Source organism: Parasteatoda tepidariorum, chromosome 1 (genome assembly GCF_982258835.1).
Source record: "Parasteatoda tepidariorum strain Cologne lab strain chromosome 1, Ptep-v5.0, whole genome shotgun sequence".
Lineage (NCBI taxonomy): Eukaryota > Metazoa > Arthropoda > Arachnida > Araneae > Theridiidae > Parasteatoda > Parasteatoda tepidariorum.
Genome location: NC_141755.1, coordinates 131389458 through 131405504, shown reverse-complemented (window position 1 = coordinate 131405504; position 16047 = coordinate 131389458). Strand labels below are relative to the sequence as shown.

At 31.4% G+C, this 16047-nt stretch overlaps 1 protein-coding gene across 5 annotated transcripts in view; it reads left to right on the top strand.

The window, feature by feature from the left end:
* Window positions 1-16047, top strand: part of LOC107454023 (uncharacterized) — a 229318-nt gene that overhangs the window by 188154 nt on the left and 25117 nt on the right. For 4 of the 5 annotated variants that reach the window (XM_087153189.1, XM_016071066.4, XM_071178161.2 and 1 more), the window contains one exon: window positions 1486-14488. The exons of the other annotated variant lie outside the window; for it this stretch is intronic. In XM_087153189.1, coding sequence (XP_087009315.1) covers window positions 1489-2166 — 678 coding nt within the window. In that variant the 5' untranslated portion in view covers window positions 1486-1488 and the 3' untranslated portion in view covers window positions 2167-14488. Of the gene's footprint in view, window positions 1-1485; window positions 14489-16047 lie in introns of those variants that run through there. 5 annotated transcript variants of the gene reach the window in all.

Genomic DNA, 16047 nt, shown 5'->3' with positions numbered 1-16047 from the left:
CAATATACTTTTAAAAATAATATTCAATACTTTTTTAAAAATAATATATATCTCTCTAGATTTACTTACCAATTTTTTTGGAAAAAGAAGCAAAAAACCAACATATTTTTTTTTAGTAATAAATACAAGGAACTAAAACAAAACATAATACACTAGTTCTAAGTTGAAATTTAATTTTTTTTATGTGTAAAAAACATTTAATTTACCCTCCGTTTACTGTCCCGAATTGTCAAGGGGAAAAGGAACACATTTAAATATGAGTCTTTGTATAGGTTATTCACTTCTTCATCATCTGCATTACTTTCACTCATGAAGGCCATTTTTCCCCCCATTTAAATTCAACAGCCATCGTGTATACAAAACACGTCTGCAGTTCCACAAATAGCCCCAAAACAAATATTAGCAATCAAAGCAGATTATTATTATTTTTTGTTTTGCTTCCGGCCGAATAAAAATGTGATAAAACAAAACGTATTGACTAATTATGCTATGCCCGAGTTTACTCGCTATAATATATATTTTCAATATATACATACCCGAGTTAACTCGGGATAATGAGGGAGGCGATTAAAGAATCATAAATCTCTACCGCCTCTTATTTTGGCGTTTAATTTTATGTTATATTTTGTTATACTGCGCAAAAATTATAAAACCTAAAAAACTTACGGAGATGTTGGGAAAAAAGGCCCAGATGATTTAATCAAATGATTTAATAAAAAATTAACGCACAATAATTAATTTGAGAATTATTAACTGTTAAATTTGCAGTAAAATATATCACCGTTCTGTAGCCCACAGAAATGCTACTACCGAATTGACAGTTTAAGTTTTAAAAGAGCAATTTTTATTATTGAAATTACCTGTGTTTTTTTTCACTCTAAATTTAAATTTGTCATCAAGTTATAGAAATTTTGAGTGCTCCATTCGTAAATTTTTCTCACATTTTTTGCTTCAAATGATGACTATTAATACAATGTTGTAGTAAAATGTTTTTTTTTCAGTTCTTTATAGTATAAGGTCGTGCTTAAGTTGATTTCGAAAATAACAAAAGTTGAGAAAGATTAAATGTTGCCAGTCTTGTCATCTACATTGAAATTAAAAAAAAAAAAAAAAAAAAAAAAGACACTTATTTTTCGAGAGTTAAAAATAGATTTTTTTTAAATTGTTATAATAATATATATCTCGTTAACGTGTGATTAACATTAACGTAAATTACACCTCATTGTATTTCTACTTACAGTTCAACACATTCTACATGTTTACATTTTTTTCCAAGTACAGTTCAATATTTTAAAATGGTAAATGGCAGTGGATGACTCATGTGCGCTATAATGTTCATAAGCGAAGGAAACAGCAGTTAAAATTCCATTATGTCACAAGTCCTATATATTTCTGGAATTTTAATATATATTTGATTTTACCTGAGATAATTTTTGTTGGTTCTATTTTATGCTATATACTTATAAAAATTATGTTATACAATAGGTTATGGTCAAATCCATCGACGACATGGACAGCAACCAGGCTCCCATTTCAAATGTTGCTTGGCCATCGTTGGATAACGAGATACTGACTCCAACTGTTGAACCTTCCCTACCCCACTCGCCAAATTCAAACAAGATTACCGTCCGTCGCAGAAGCAGCTCCAACACTATGCATGGCTCCAAAAGACTGGCTATCGCACAACAAGATGACCACAACTCCCAAGGAAGCGACATGACAGATTCAAGCTCCGACGACACCGCCAAAACGTCTAAGCAGCAGAAAAAATCCGGTGCCAACAGCAGTCGCCGGAAGCGAAACACTCTGAGTGCTCGTGAGCGCAATTTGCGCAGGCTAGAGAGCAACGAACGAGAACGAATGCGCATGCACAGTCTGAACGATGCTTTTCAAGCTCTCAGAGAAGTTATTCCCCATGTGTCCAGGGAACGAAAACTCTCCAAGATAGAAACCCTTACTCTGGCCAAAAACTATATCATGGCTCTCACCAATGTTATATGCGACATGCGCGGTGAACAACTTCCTTACAAGCTCCTCATCAATGAAACAGGTGATTCGATGAGTCCTGACGAAGGGGAAGCTCATAAAGTCACATTTCTCAATTCGGATGATCCGCTGACCGACCCTTTGAGCAACCAATCCGATAACACAGCTGCGTCACTTTAACTGTAACTGGAAGGTATGCTTTTGCATGTTTCTGAAGGCTACTCTCCAACGCAGGGATCAACACTTTCTTATTTTTAAAACAAACAAACAAAAAATATAATAATAGCGTCTAGCTCTGTTAATAGTCCAGAAAAAAAAAAGCCTGAACTTAATTTATTTGCCATTTGGGATCAAAACTCATTCTAGTATTAACATTCCTGTGTGTGTATGTTAACTTGCATTGTTTGCTTCCATCATCTCGAACCCAGCTTTTTTGGAACTATTTTCATGCCGAGTCATTCCTAAGGAAGCATTCTCATTGCATCAAAATGTTCGCTCAGGATGGTACAAAAACTCTCTATACAGGATGATTCAGTACAGCGGCTAATAAACTAGGCTGTTAGGGAGGCTTTCCTTTTTGATGTATTTATCTAAATGACCTCATATTTTTGAACAATTATTGTCGACTACTATAAAACAGCTGTTTTTGAGCCTAACTGAATGCAAGGTTCGTTTGTTAATAGTTATTAAAATTCAAAAATTTAAGGTAATTTAGATAAAAGTACCATTGCACGAAAGGACACATCTGCAGTCCCTGTCCCAATTATTAGATGTACTATAAGATTCTATGCAAAATCTTAATGATCAGGTGATACTATACAGCTTTATTCTTTTTAAGCGGTTTGCGGATGTTTACGTTCATGTATCAATAAGCAAAATTAGACGATATATAATGTAAATTACACGATTGGATAAATGAGACGATATATTATGTAAATATAGAGTAATTATTATTATATCAGAAATTATAGTCTATTAAAATAATGAGCTCAAATGATGAAACGCATTGTAGTGTCTTAATAATGACATGATTTGCACGAGTTTATAGGCAATAGTTTTATATTTAAACATACAAGTAATGGGTTTTTATTCAGGAGATTTTTTATATACTTCCTATTTGTATTTCTTTTTATAGTATTGCATAACAATGTAAACCCATTGATGCAGGAGCTTAAGCAAATGTAAACCGGTTTCATCTGTGTAAGAACAATAAAACTGTATAGTATGACCTGATAATTAAGATTTACATAGAATCTTATTGTGCGTCTAATAGTATGGCCTGGGACTGTATCTCCAGCGAAGTACAATGCTTCTGATTCCGCCACTGCTGCACTGAATAACCCTGTATAAAAACCATTTTAAATAACATAGTAAAGTATCTGCATTTAATGTCTCATTATGTTTTCATTCCCTTTATTTAAAACGGCTGTCAGATATGCTGCCATACTTCATAGACCAGAATCGAATCAGACAATCGAGTCTCATTTTTTTCTACGGATTATATGGGATTCGATTTAGAGATTTTAGTTAGAACTGAAAGCAATTATGGTCACTGAAGGGTATCAGTGAGAACATATCTGAACAGGGCAACGAACCAAATCAGTTTGGGACATTGTCATCGAATTTTTCTGATCCTTTGAATGAAATTTGATTTAGAGATTTTAGTAAGAACTGAACGTATTTCAGGCAGTATCTGTAAGAAGAAAACTAACATTTTGACCAGTCCAGTAAGTTTAGCACATTGCAATCGAATCCCATTTTTCTAATACTATATCCTGAAAATAAGATTCGATTTAGAGATTTTAGCTCGAACAATTTATGCAGTAAAGGGTATCAGTTTGAAGTATACAAACCTTATGAACAAAACACGAGTGAAACAAGTTATAATTTTAAGTCAAATAAGTTTAAGACTTAAGTTTTGAATCTAATTCCGTTTTCTCTATAGTATATCCTGAAAATGGGATTCGATTTAGGGATTTTAGCAAAAGCACAACACAGCTTATAAAGTAAAAGGTATCAATTAGAAGAAAACAGAATTTTTTGAACAAGACTCGACTCAAATAAAGTTTAAAACATTGCAATAGAATCGCATTTTCGTAATAGTATATCCTGAAAATGGGATTCGATTTAAAGGAACGGAGGCACTCAAAAGGTATGAACAAAAAACAGAATACGAAAATCTGTTTTATTCTCTATTCTTAATTATTGCCTAGACAATAGCATAGACTCGCATCCAATAACAGCTAATAGTTTTCGTTAAAGAAAATATATTCTTCTTTGTCTGAACATGCCTGAGACGATTTATCAAGATAGATGACAAGAATATAATACAATTTGTTCCACCCGTTTTGCTTCCGATCAAGAACACTTGTTTTTTGCACCATCCTGTAGCTTTTGTTGAATATACGTGTCTGATTCATCTACTGACATTCTCTTTTTTATAAAATGTTGTGTTACTTTTAAAATGCCTTAACGATAGTGCGCTTAAAATATCATTAAAAAAAACAAAGCAGTTATTATAAAGTGAGATATAAATTAATTTGAAACAAAATGTTTTGCCTTTATAAAAATTCAAGTTAATTTTATTTTAATAATACAATTTGAAATAGTATACTTTTGTAAAAAGAAAGCATGTATATATATATACTCATTCTTTACTTTCAGAAAAAAAACATTATTTAGTAACCCAAATTTGCTTTAGATTATACTTCAGAGTCTTACAGACCCTGTCCAAATTATTAGACGCAGTATAAAATTCTATGCAAATACAGCTTTCGTGTTTTTGAGTGACTGTTTGCACTTGCTTACGTATCAATGGGTTAAATGAGATGATAGATAATATAAAATCGACGATAGGATAAATGAGACGATATAAATAAAGAATATTTATTGCATAAAGCGTTATATTAGTATATTATAATAATGAGATCCAATGATGAGACACGCTGTAGTTTTTTAATAATGACATGTTTTGCACGCGTTTATAGTTAAGCATACATGTCATGGGTTTTTATTTGGCATATTTTTTATAGACTTCCTATGTATATTTATTTTTAACGTATTGCATTAGAATGTCTACCCATTGATACAGGAGCGTCAAGAAATGCAAATCATCCGAGTAAAGACAATGAAGCTGTATCACCTGATATACATAATTTGACATAGAATCTTAGAGTGCGTCTATAGCCGGGGAGTGTTATATCATTTTTTTCAAAGTTTTAAATACTAAAGCAACATTACCACTCACATAATTAGTATGAACTGAAGAATAAATTGTTCAATATCTATTCTAGTGTTAGCATTTTATAAAAGAAGAGTAATAAAATGTTAAGCCACATTTTTTCTTTCAGGAATGTATTTTCTATGTAAACAATAATATGTTGTGTAGTGGAAATTCCAGAAACTTATGAAATCCACTCTATTTGACTCATTTAGAGTCGATTCTTATTTATTACATTTCCTTTATAATGTTTATTAAGCGGCATTTTAATGGAACTCAATGACACCTTCTTTTTTTTTTAATTTTGTAAGAAAAACCTTAAATTTTGGAAATTTTCATCGCGTTTGCTGGAATTAATGACTCCCTTACATCAGTGTTTACCAAGCTTATACGGAATAATTAATTACTTTAATAGGGTGTTTTTAATTTGACATCGTCACTTTAGAATGCTTACTTACTACAATTAATTATTTTGTTCAAGTTTTTCGGTCAAGGCATTAATATATACCAGAGCAAACAGTTTTCTATTTTGTAAGATTACAATACAAGCCAAGAAAACCTTAAATAAGTATCTTAAGTGATATCGTTAACTTTTTTTAAAATATGTTTGTACTTCATCGTAATTCCATTATTCTTGAGCGCTGCTTTAAACCAGATCTTTTAGGAAATAACTAGACGTATTTTGCAATAACAGTTTCACAAATAATCGCAATACTTATAAAATGCAAGCCCACTTTTCTGCAATTGAAAAAAAAAACAATCGCTTCACGATGTATTTCAGGAAAAGTATTATCTTTCTATCGATGCTAAAATAGAATTTTTTAGAAACTGATGAAAAATATTATTTATTTATGAAAACATGAAAACGTCATCTATGAAGTGTCATTTATGAAACATCATTTATGAAAAATCGTTTTTTAGCAAATGTGTAGCATACAAAAATGCCAAATACAGCTCCTGGCCATATTAGGAGACGCACTGCAAGATTCTATGTATAATCTTAATTATACACGTGACACCTATACTGCTTTAGTGCTTGTACGTGGATGAAACTGGTTTGCACTTGTTTACGTTAGTATATCAATAGGTTAAAATAGACAACACATAATATAAACTTGACGAGAGGATAAATGAGACAATATATTATATAAATATAGACTATTTATTATATCAGGCATCATATGAGAATATTATAATAATTAGCCCAATGTAGTTTTTTAATAATGACATGTTCTGCACGAGTTTATAGGCAATACTTTTATACTTAAACATGCATGTCATGGGTTGTTATTCCGGAGATTTTTTCGTATGCTTCCTATTTGTATTTATTTTTGATGCAGGAGCCGTGAACAAATGCCATTCGAGTAAAAACAATGAAGCTGTATCACCTGAGTAATTATAATTTGACATAGAATCTTAGAGTGGGTCTCATAATGGGGGGCCAGGGACTGTCTATAAAAATCTCAATTTTGAATATTTTTGTTGCCTACGTTGATTTTGCTATTGCGCGACAGTACACTATTTGCTACATTTCATAATAAAATAAAACTTGGAGAATTTTTGATGTTCTTTTTTTTTAAGAACAAGACCTCGCTTCTTTAATGTTTGGAAGCGAAAGGAGATTTGAAATTCTAGGTTATTGAGTGTGATACCGATTCCATCATAGAACAAGACATGACTGAAACGTTGCGTGCCAATCAGTCAGTGAGTTAATTAACTTATGTGAAATTTTTAGAATGTAATTGCAATTAGAATGGACGCCACAAAATTACTTATTTTTTTTCTAAATTACTTTCGACACTTTTTCCCCTCTCCGCTCCCATGGTTACGAAAATTTTGCATTTCTTTTCAAGCCAGTATATTTCAGTAAGAAGAGGGTTATAGACTGACCTGGTGAAAAACAATGATTTTCGTAACCATGGTGACGGAGAGGGTAACCTATTATATTTACGAAGAGACTACTGAGAAACGTCATGGCATGTGCATGGCTTTTGTTTAGAATTTTATTTCAATATCTAATTAAGTTTTAAGCGCCATTAGCGCAGTTTAATAGTGAGCTCACTACTTTTAAGTTAGGGTGAGTTCATTTTAAGAATCTAATGAAACAGCCTTTGCACACATATTTTTAAAATAGTTTCTTAGCTTTCTTGGCTTATCTAATATTATTTTGCAATTCATTTTGAAGAAGCAACCTGTTGCATTAAAGATCAATAATGCCAGTTAGTGAAAGACGATATCTTATCTTATTTTATAACCATCTTTCAACAACTGTATTTACGACAACCCATTTTCAACTCCGTATTCCTGTCATTTTGATCCCAGTCCAGAAGAGTTCCTGTACCCCCAGAGATTTGTTTAAGAAACATGGGGGAGTTTGTGACCCAACAGATTGAACGTGCATCAGTCGAACCCATGATCTCCCTACCAACCAGGCTATCCCTGTCTGCCCTGCAATATCAACTCAATCGATTAGAGTGGGATAGAATGATTCCATCGTATGGGACCCTTAGTGGTGGTCGCTAGGGAGCTGATTCTGATTACCTTGTTGTAAAGTGCGACAATACTGTCTATGGAGTCCCTGACGTCAATCAAATCCTGTTATAGTTTGTTCTCCATCACGTGGTACTTGGATAAAGGCTGCTATTGGGCGATGGTATGACAATTAGTGTGCATTAAATAATTCCTAAATTGGATGATATTCCTCTCTTTAGAGTGTTTTTCTGGAGAAGAATTTAAAATATATTTTATTAGCTAGGGTATCGAAAGGTTTAATAGCAGATGAAAAAGATTTCACTGTTTGGTCTCACTTTCAAGCTCGGAGACGTTTCTCCTGTTACTCCCCAGCAGAAATGAACTCTGCGTCCGAGTAGGTGGGGGCCAACACCTGGTGAAAGAATTATAGCTGATGAAGAATTTAAGGGATAAAATAGCGGGATTCGAACCCTCTACGCAACAGATTGAATGGCAAGACCGCTTAGGCTTAGAGGCCTCCTGGAAACTTGCAAAAAGTAAAAGAGTTCTTTTAAAGGCATCTTCGTAAGTTTTATGTATTCGTTTAAGAGTCTGGACTCTAAAGGTAAAGATTTATTGCTCTGAGGATCACCTTGTTTTCTTAAGACTATTTTCGTTTTGTTTCTTAACATTTTTTTTTTCTAATGAAGAATATACAGCCCCTGACTAAATTATTAGACGTACTCTAAGATTCTATGTAGAATCTCAGTTATCAGGTGATACTCTATACAGCTTTATTGTTTTTGCGCGACTGAAACCGGTTTGCACTTCGTGTGTCAATGGGTTAGTTACGTTCGCGTATCAATGGGTTAAATGAGACGATCTATAATATAAATTCGACAATTGAATAAACGAGACGATATATTATATAAACATAGAATATTTATTATATCAATCATTATATGAGTATATTATAATAATCAGAGCCAATTATTGACCGCACTGTAGTGTTTTAATAATGACATGTATATAGGCCATACTTTTATATTTAGACATACATGTCATGGGTGTTTATTCGGGAGATTTTTCATGTACTTCCTATGTGTATTTATTTTTAACGTATTGCTTTACAATGTGAACCCATTGATGCAGGAGCTTAAACAAGTGCAGACCTGTTAAAGCCAGATAAGATTCTGGATATAATCTTAGAGTGCGTCTAGTGATTTGGCCGGGTGCTGTATGCTAGCTAGTACAGCTAAAATGCCACAATAATTTTAGGTGCTCATTTATATGCCCGTCATGACAAGAATGAAAATAATATTTATTAGCGGTTGTTGTAACTAGTCAAAACTACACCCACCAAACTTTTCCGAAATGTTAAAATCTTATGGCGCTAACGCTTCGCGAGTGCAAAGAAAATTTTAAAGTTTTTTTTTTTCCTCTTTATGTCAGGTAAAATAATATTTTACTTTATTCTATTCTGTCACGGTTGATAGTTGTTTATACTGAAATCAATTTTGTGTGCTCTTTTTTAACGCTCTTTAAATCCCCCTTGCTGTAAAAAAAGTAGCAAAGTATAATCTTTCGAGAGCTTTTTTATAATTCCATTCCCAACAGTTTTCTTTTGTCTGCCCCTTATTCGAATAAAAATGGAAAATTGCAATCGCTTTATAGTAAAGACTCTTGCCCCCGGGATAAGATATTTTAATAAGACGAGGGAAAAAAAGTTATCTTCAAATGATCGAAGGATAATAAGATTTTAAAGTTTTTTTTTTTGTGACTGCCAACATTTTTTTTTAAATTTGCTCTGAGACCCCTATGATTTCCCCCACTTCTCTGAGTATTGTTTCGCCAACTTAAGGCGTTCGTTTGAGAGAGTTGGTGCATAAACTGTCCAAAAAAGGGAAAAAGTTAAAACGCAAAAAGTATTTAAATATTTCAGTCAGAACAAAAGAAAAATATTTCCATTATTATGTTTTCAACAAGTACGAAAAAACGTGCTTTTATTCAGTTGCATCTTAAGTATTGTCATGACATATTTATTTTTTTAATTTTAAATAAATATTGCTGTAGGCTGTCTTCGTGAAAAATGAACCTTCTGTTTTCTCAACTATATTTATTAAAGTTATTGTTTAGAAATTTAGTCAAATTATAATTAATTATGTTTTTTAATGACAGTTTACATTCCGCTGTTCACTGTTGTTGATTTATACTGTCCCTCACCCAATTATTAGAAGCAATCTATAATATTCTATGTAAAATCCTATTTACCAGGTGATACTGTACAGCTGTATTGTTTTTATGAGACCGGTTTGCACCTGTTTACGTTCGTGTATCAATTCATTGAATTAGACAATGTATTATATAAATTCGACCCTAAAGTGAATTAGACGATATATTATGCAATATAGAATCTTTACTGCATCAATATATTATAAGAATTAGACCCAATGATGACACACACTGTAGTGTTTTAATAATGACATGATTTGCACGCGTTTATAGGCAATACTTTTTTATTGAAACAAACATGTCGTGGGGTTTTATCCGGGAGATTTTTTATGGACTTCCTATGTGTATTTATTGTATAACAATGTTAACCCATTGATACGCGAGCATAAACAAGTGCAAACCTGTTTCATCAGAGTAAAAACAATACAGCTGTATGGATGATAATTAAGATTTTATATAGAATATTATATAGCGCGTCTAATAATATGGTCTGTTGTTCAAGCGATTGAAGTGAACTGTTCATTCTCCATTAGACTTATTTTTGCTTCATACCTTGGATTTTTTTTCTATTATGTTGACAGAGCTGAGATGGCCTTCCAATGAGGTCAACCCGGTTCGAACCCCGATGAGGGCTTGCACCGACCACAGTGCTGACGTGAAATATCCTCTGTGGTAGACGTACCTAGAGTCCCCTTGCCAGGATGTTCTCGTGGTCTTCCTCTCCATGTAACGCAAATACGGGTTATTTCCATCAAGAAGTCCTTCCCGGGGGCAAATTTCTCCCAATATTTTATCCTGGAGTTCCCTTGTCTTTAAAATGACATGGCTACGTTGCTGAACATGAGTCCCAAAAATGGGTCGGCAGTTCAACGACGGTTATAAAATAAAATAAAAACATTATTTGCTGCACTGCATACACTACTGAATCTTTCTTCAGCCTGTTAATAAAACTAATGTACGTACTTTGGGCAACCGAGTACTCTCAACGATTTAATGATAATTTTGATATTCGAATCAGATTGACATTTTTCGGATAATTATTGGACGTGAATCACCCAAAACTTCGAACCGAATTGAATGCACGAGTATAAAGGAAAGAGCTTTTCCTTAGAATTAAAATCGATTGATTTAAGTGAATGAAACAAAGTGTTCTCTCTTTCATTTCATACAATAAACCTCTTTCACACTGTTTTCCACCCTCCTACAAGGTTTTCAAAAAAATAATTTTCATCTGAGCATTCATTTTCTGATTTCATGACTTCTGAAAATATCCATTGAGGACCTCTGAAAGTGAAATATTTTACCATGCCGACTCATCATTTTGAAATTGTCTTTTCTAAATGATGCTTAACATGATTTTAAATTATTCTTTTACAAATGTTGGTAAAGAATGAGAACTGATCAAGATTCATCTGAACAGTGGATGGATTATTCGATGAAATTCCACCCCTATATTTTGATAAAAAAATTTTACCTGAACAGTGGATTGCTTGTTAAAAATTCTCATGAAAAGTAGATTAAAATTTCACATGAATCCTTGTAAATGGTTACCTGTATCATTATTAAAAGAGACGCTCCCCCGACTAACAGTATACACTCCCTATACAAATTATGAGCCCCTCCATAAGATTCCATGTATAATCAGCCTATACTATACAGCTTTATTGTGATTACGCGGTTTGCACTTGTTTACGTTACTCTATCAATGGGTTAAATGAGACGATATATATATATATAAATTCGACGATTAGATAATTTAAAGAATATATTACGTCAATATTTATGATATCAAGAATGCATTATATTATTAAACACTGTAATCATTACAGGATTTGCACTAGTTTATATACAATATTTTTATATTTAAACATACATGTCATTCGGGAGATTTTCCTATAGACTTCTTATGTGTATTTATTTTTAACGTTACAATGTTAACCCATTGATACAGGAGTGTAAAGAAATGCAAATCATCCGAGTAAAAACAATAAAGCTGTATAGGGCCATGTTTTGCAGTGCGTCTAATGATATGGGGAAGGGGGAGTGTACTTCAACTTATAAAAGCTTTAATAAATGTGTCATTTTTGCCTTAAGAGATTTTGTATAAATATTGTAGCTGTGTCATGCATAAAGAATATAAATATTTTGCCACCTTCTCATAAACCTCTTGAATCAAACTGTTAAAAAAGTATATTCATAAATCATTATTTTCGAGAATTTTAAAAACATTTTTCATTTTGTACTTGAGAGTTTAAATTTATAAAAAAAAATTCGGAAACAATTACATATCGAACACCCCTTTAGTGTACACGTCTTAAAATGACCTATTATCATATATGAATGTAAGAATTAAAAATATATAATAATGAAATGAGGAAAAGAAAATCATAGTAAATTTATTTTTATTTTCTATGATTTGACTTTCTATTTCTAGAAAAACAAATATGCCTAGAAAAAAAAATTTTTTGGATATTATTTTAGTCATCTTATGCGTTTCATCAAAATTTATTTATTTATTTGTAATGCTGCAAAAAAAAAATACTTAATTTCTGGAAATGATATGAAAAAACAAAACATAAGCTTTTGGAAAACAAACACAGTATTTATTTTGTTTGTTTTATTTTTAACAATAATGTTGGTTTTTATTATATATAGTTTATTGTATCACTATAAAATTTTATATGAACTGTTGAAAATTATCTGTAATGTACCTGTCACTATCAAATGTTTAAAAATTATGATATTTTATATTCAAAAAATTTGTGTCACTTGAAGACAGATTGAAATACTAGTCATTTGAGAAAATAGAAACTGGTTGCTGAAAGAATATTTATTGGAATTACCAATGCACCATTACCTTAACACCAAACATACCAGTCAAATGACCGTTTAAGAACTTTTGCATCGAAAATGCGCTTATCATCTTATCGCTTTTGCACCTTTGACTTCATGACTTTTTCAAACAATTATATACAGTTAATAATCTATTATTATTGTATTTTGTTTGTTTCGAATAGTACGTGTCGTATACCTATTTCTACCACAATCGGTCATTTGACCGGGAGAACAATGTATTGCTTTATAAGGTTATCGAATCAGAAAAGACTATGTCATGCGTGTTCAGCGTATTGCATTCGATGAGTTGCACATTTCTGCAAAGACTGTTGAGTAGTGAGTTCAATCAGAATAACTGTGAATTCAAATTTCAAGAAAGAGCCTAAAATTTTAGATCGGCGTTTTTGTGAAAGAAACTAAATATTTTGGTAAATAGCTTATATTTTATTTGGATAGCTTTACTTCATTTCTAACTACCTGTTAGTTTTTACCCAGAAAAATGTCTAAACAATCGAGGCAGCGCAAGTTCTTAGAAGAAATAATATTAATTATAAGAATTATAATTCTTATATATTCTTATAATTATAATAATGAGAATTACAGAAACAACAATAATTCGAGGAAATATGTTTGCGGAAAATGTATAATGGAAACACCCTGTATATGCAGAAAATGAGTTGAGCAACGAATTAAAAATGCTTATTCTTTGTGTTTGTAATACATAAAAATGGGCACTATTCAATTTTTGTTTAATTATAATAAAGTTTTTTTCAGTTTATTACCTTCCTAACATCCCTATTTCATATATTCAATGAAGAAATATTAAGTCCGGTTATTTGACCGGCTATGGTAGAAATAGATTAAGTGTTGGTATGTTTAGTGTTAAGACAACATTTTTTTGAAAAAATATTGCATTTGAAAAATGATGTATCGTGAAAATTTGAAAACAATACCGTTGCACAAGTTTTCTAAAATTGTGTCAAATCATTTTGAAACTAAATTCTGGATGTATAAATTTTTCTCCCACAATGTTTTTAAGGAAATGATGCTCTTTTTATTCTAGTAAAAAAAAAAATTGCACTTATTATAAGACATAATGCTAAAATATAAATTAATTAAAGTATAACTTAATATTTTTCGTGCTAATATTAAATATTAAAAAAATAATTGAAGATTTTTTCTTTATTTCAGAAAATAATGTCTTTTTCAGTCCTGAAACTATTTTTCTATTGTCTAAAACGCCTGACATTAGTTTCAAATTTGATCCTATAGCTTGTTGGAAAAAAAAAAGTTCCTACGAAATCCTGCTGTTGTATCAAAATTTTAAAGCAAATAAGTTATTCCGTGAAAGAAAGAGTCGTGATATCAATGAAATATCTAGCAATTTTAATTCTGTGTACAAAAATTAAAGAAATCGCTGAATTAATTGTACACAAAGGAGTCTTAACGAGGAAAAACGATATTGCCAAATTTTGAGGTAACGTTTCCTTAGGAAATAAATTTTCAAAATAAAAATTTCTTTTATCCTATATTTTTATGTAACTCATTCCTAATTTTATTTTTTGAATTTAGGTAATATCTTCTTCATACTACTAAATTAAAATTAAACAACTATAGATTTAATAAACAACTATGGATTTAAAATAAAATAAAAGTTTCATACTGAGCCGTAATGGTGGTTGAATTAATAACAAATTATTATGATGAAAACAACGCTATTTATACCGAACCATTTATTGCTAAAAATACAATATTAACTAATGTCACAAAAAAGAAGTATAAATTAAATTGATAAAGAATTATTATGAATACATTGCCTGGGGTGATTATTTCTTGATCCAATCTATAATTCATACTTCACAGAATTTTTTTGTTTACTATAAATACTGCCCTTTATAGTAAATGGATTAAAAGAATCCATTTTAGTCATTAAAATCATCTTTCATTGAATTCTTGTCATTGTGAACCAAAGGTATGAATCATATCATTTTGAAAATAGACGTTGGATTTCAAAACCACCTCTACATTTCTAATATTTTGTTGGAGACACTGAAAACGTCTTTCGTTAAAGCATTTGAGATTACTTTTGAAAAATAAAAGCGTTTGCACCAATGTAATCCTCAAATGCATCTTTATTAATATAATTCGTCAAAATGATAAATTAAAAATCGTTTTGGGTTGACAATAGAGCTGTGTCTGGGAGACTTTTGTTGACAGACGTTGCTGAGTAACTTAAGACATTGCATAGAAAAGTATAACTTATAGCAAGAAGAGAATTCTTCTGCCAAATGAGAGGAATCTTATTAAATTTCCCCTAAACATTCACAAAATTTCACATAACTAAGCTATGGATTGTTTGACAAAATGTCTGCTACATACCGGATTGCTTGACAGAATTTCTGCTACATACTGGATTGTTTGACAAAATGTCTGCTACATACCTAATTGTTTGACAAAATTTCCTCTACATACTGGATTGCTTGACAGAATTTCTGCTACATAGCAGATTGTTTGACGAAATTAATTCGAAACAGTTGGTTGTTCGACTAAAATTCTCCTAAACAGTGGATTGCTGGATAAAAATTTCTCTCGAACAAATCTTCCAAAATCAATTTTTCCAATCAAATCATCCTTACCAATTTTTTTCAAGAAAAGAAAATGCATAAAATCAACCTATTTTTTTATTTCATTAATAAATACAAGGAACTGAAACAAAACACAATACACAAGTTTTAAGTTGAATTTTTAAATTTTTTTATGAGTAAAAAACATTTAATTCGCCATCAGTTTACTGTCCCGAGGGATCAAGGGGAAAAAATTTAAATATGAGTCATTGTAGGATAGTTTTTAAAACAACAAAAAGTGATACTTTCCATACAATGTGAAGTGATTTTTTTTCTTTACTTTTTTTCAATATAAATTCAGTAACCATCGTATAAACAATCGCACAAAGCACGTGTGCAGTCCCGCAAACCAACAGCAAAACTCCCAAACAAACCTTGGCACACTTCCAATCACAACAGGTTTCTTTTCTTTTTGCTTCCAGCCGAGTAAAAACGTGATAAAACAAAACGAACTGACACATTCTGCTATGCCCGAGTTTTCTCGGCATAATAAATATTTGCAATATATGCATACCCGAGTTAATTCGGAATATTCAGGGAAGCGGCTAAACAAAGACGAAAAAACACCGCACAAAAAAAAAGTGCTGGTTTTGAAAGCTAACGTCTTCACCTAACTGTAGTCATATCATATATTCCCTGAGTGTGTTCATAACAGAAATATATACATGTTGCTTTAATGAAAAATGTACAAATATTTGC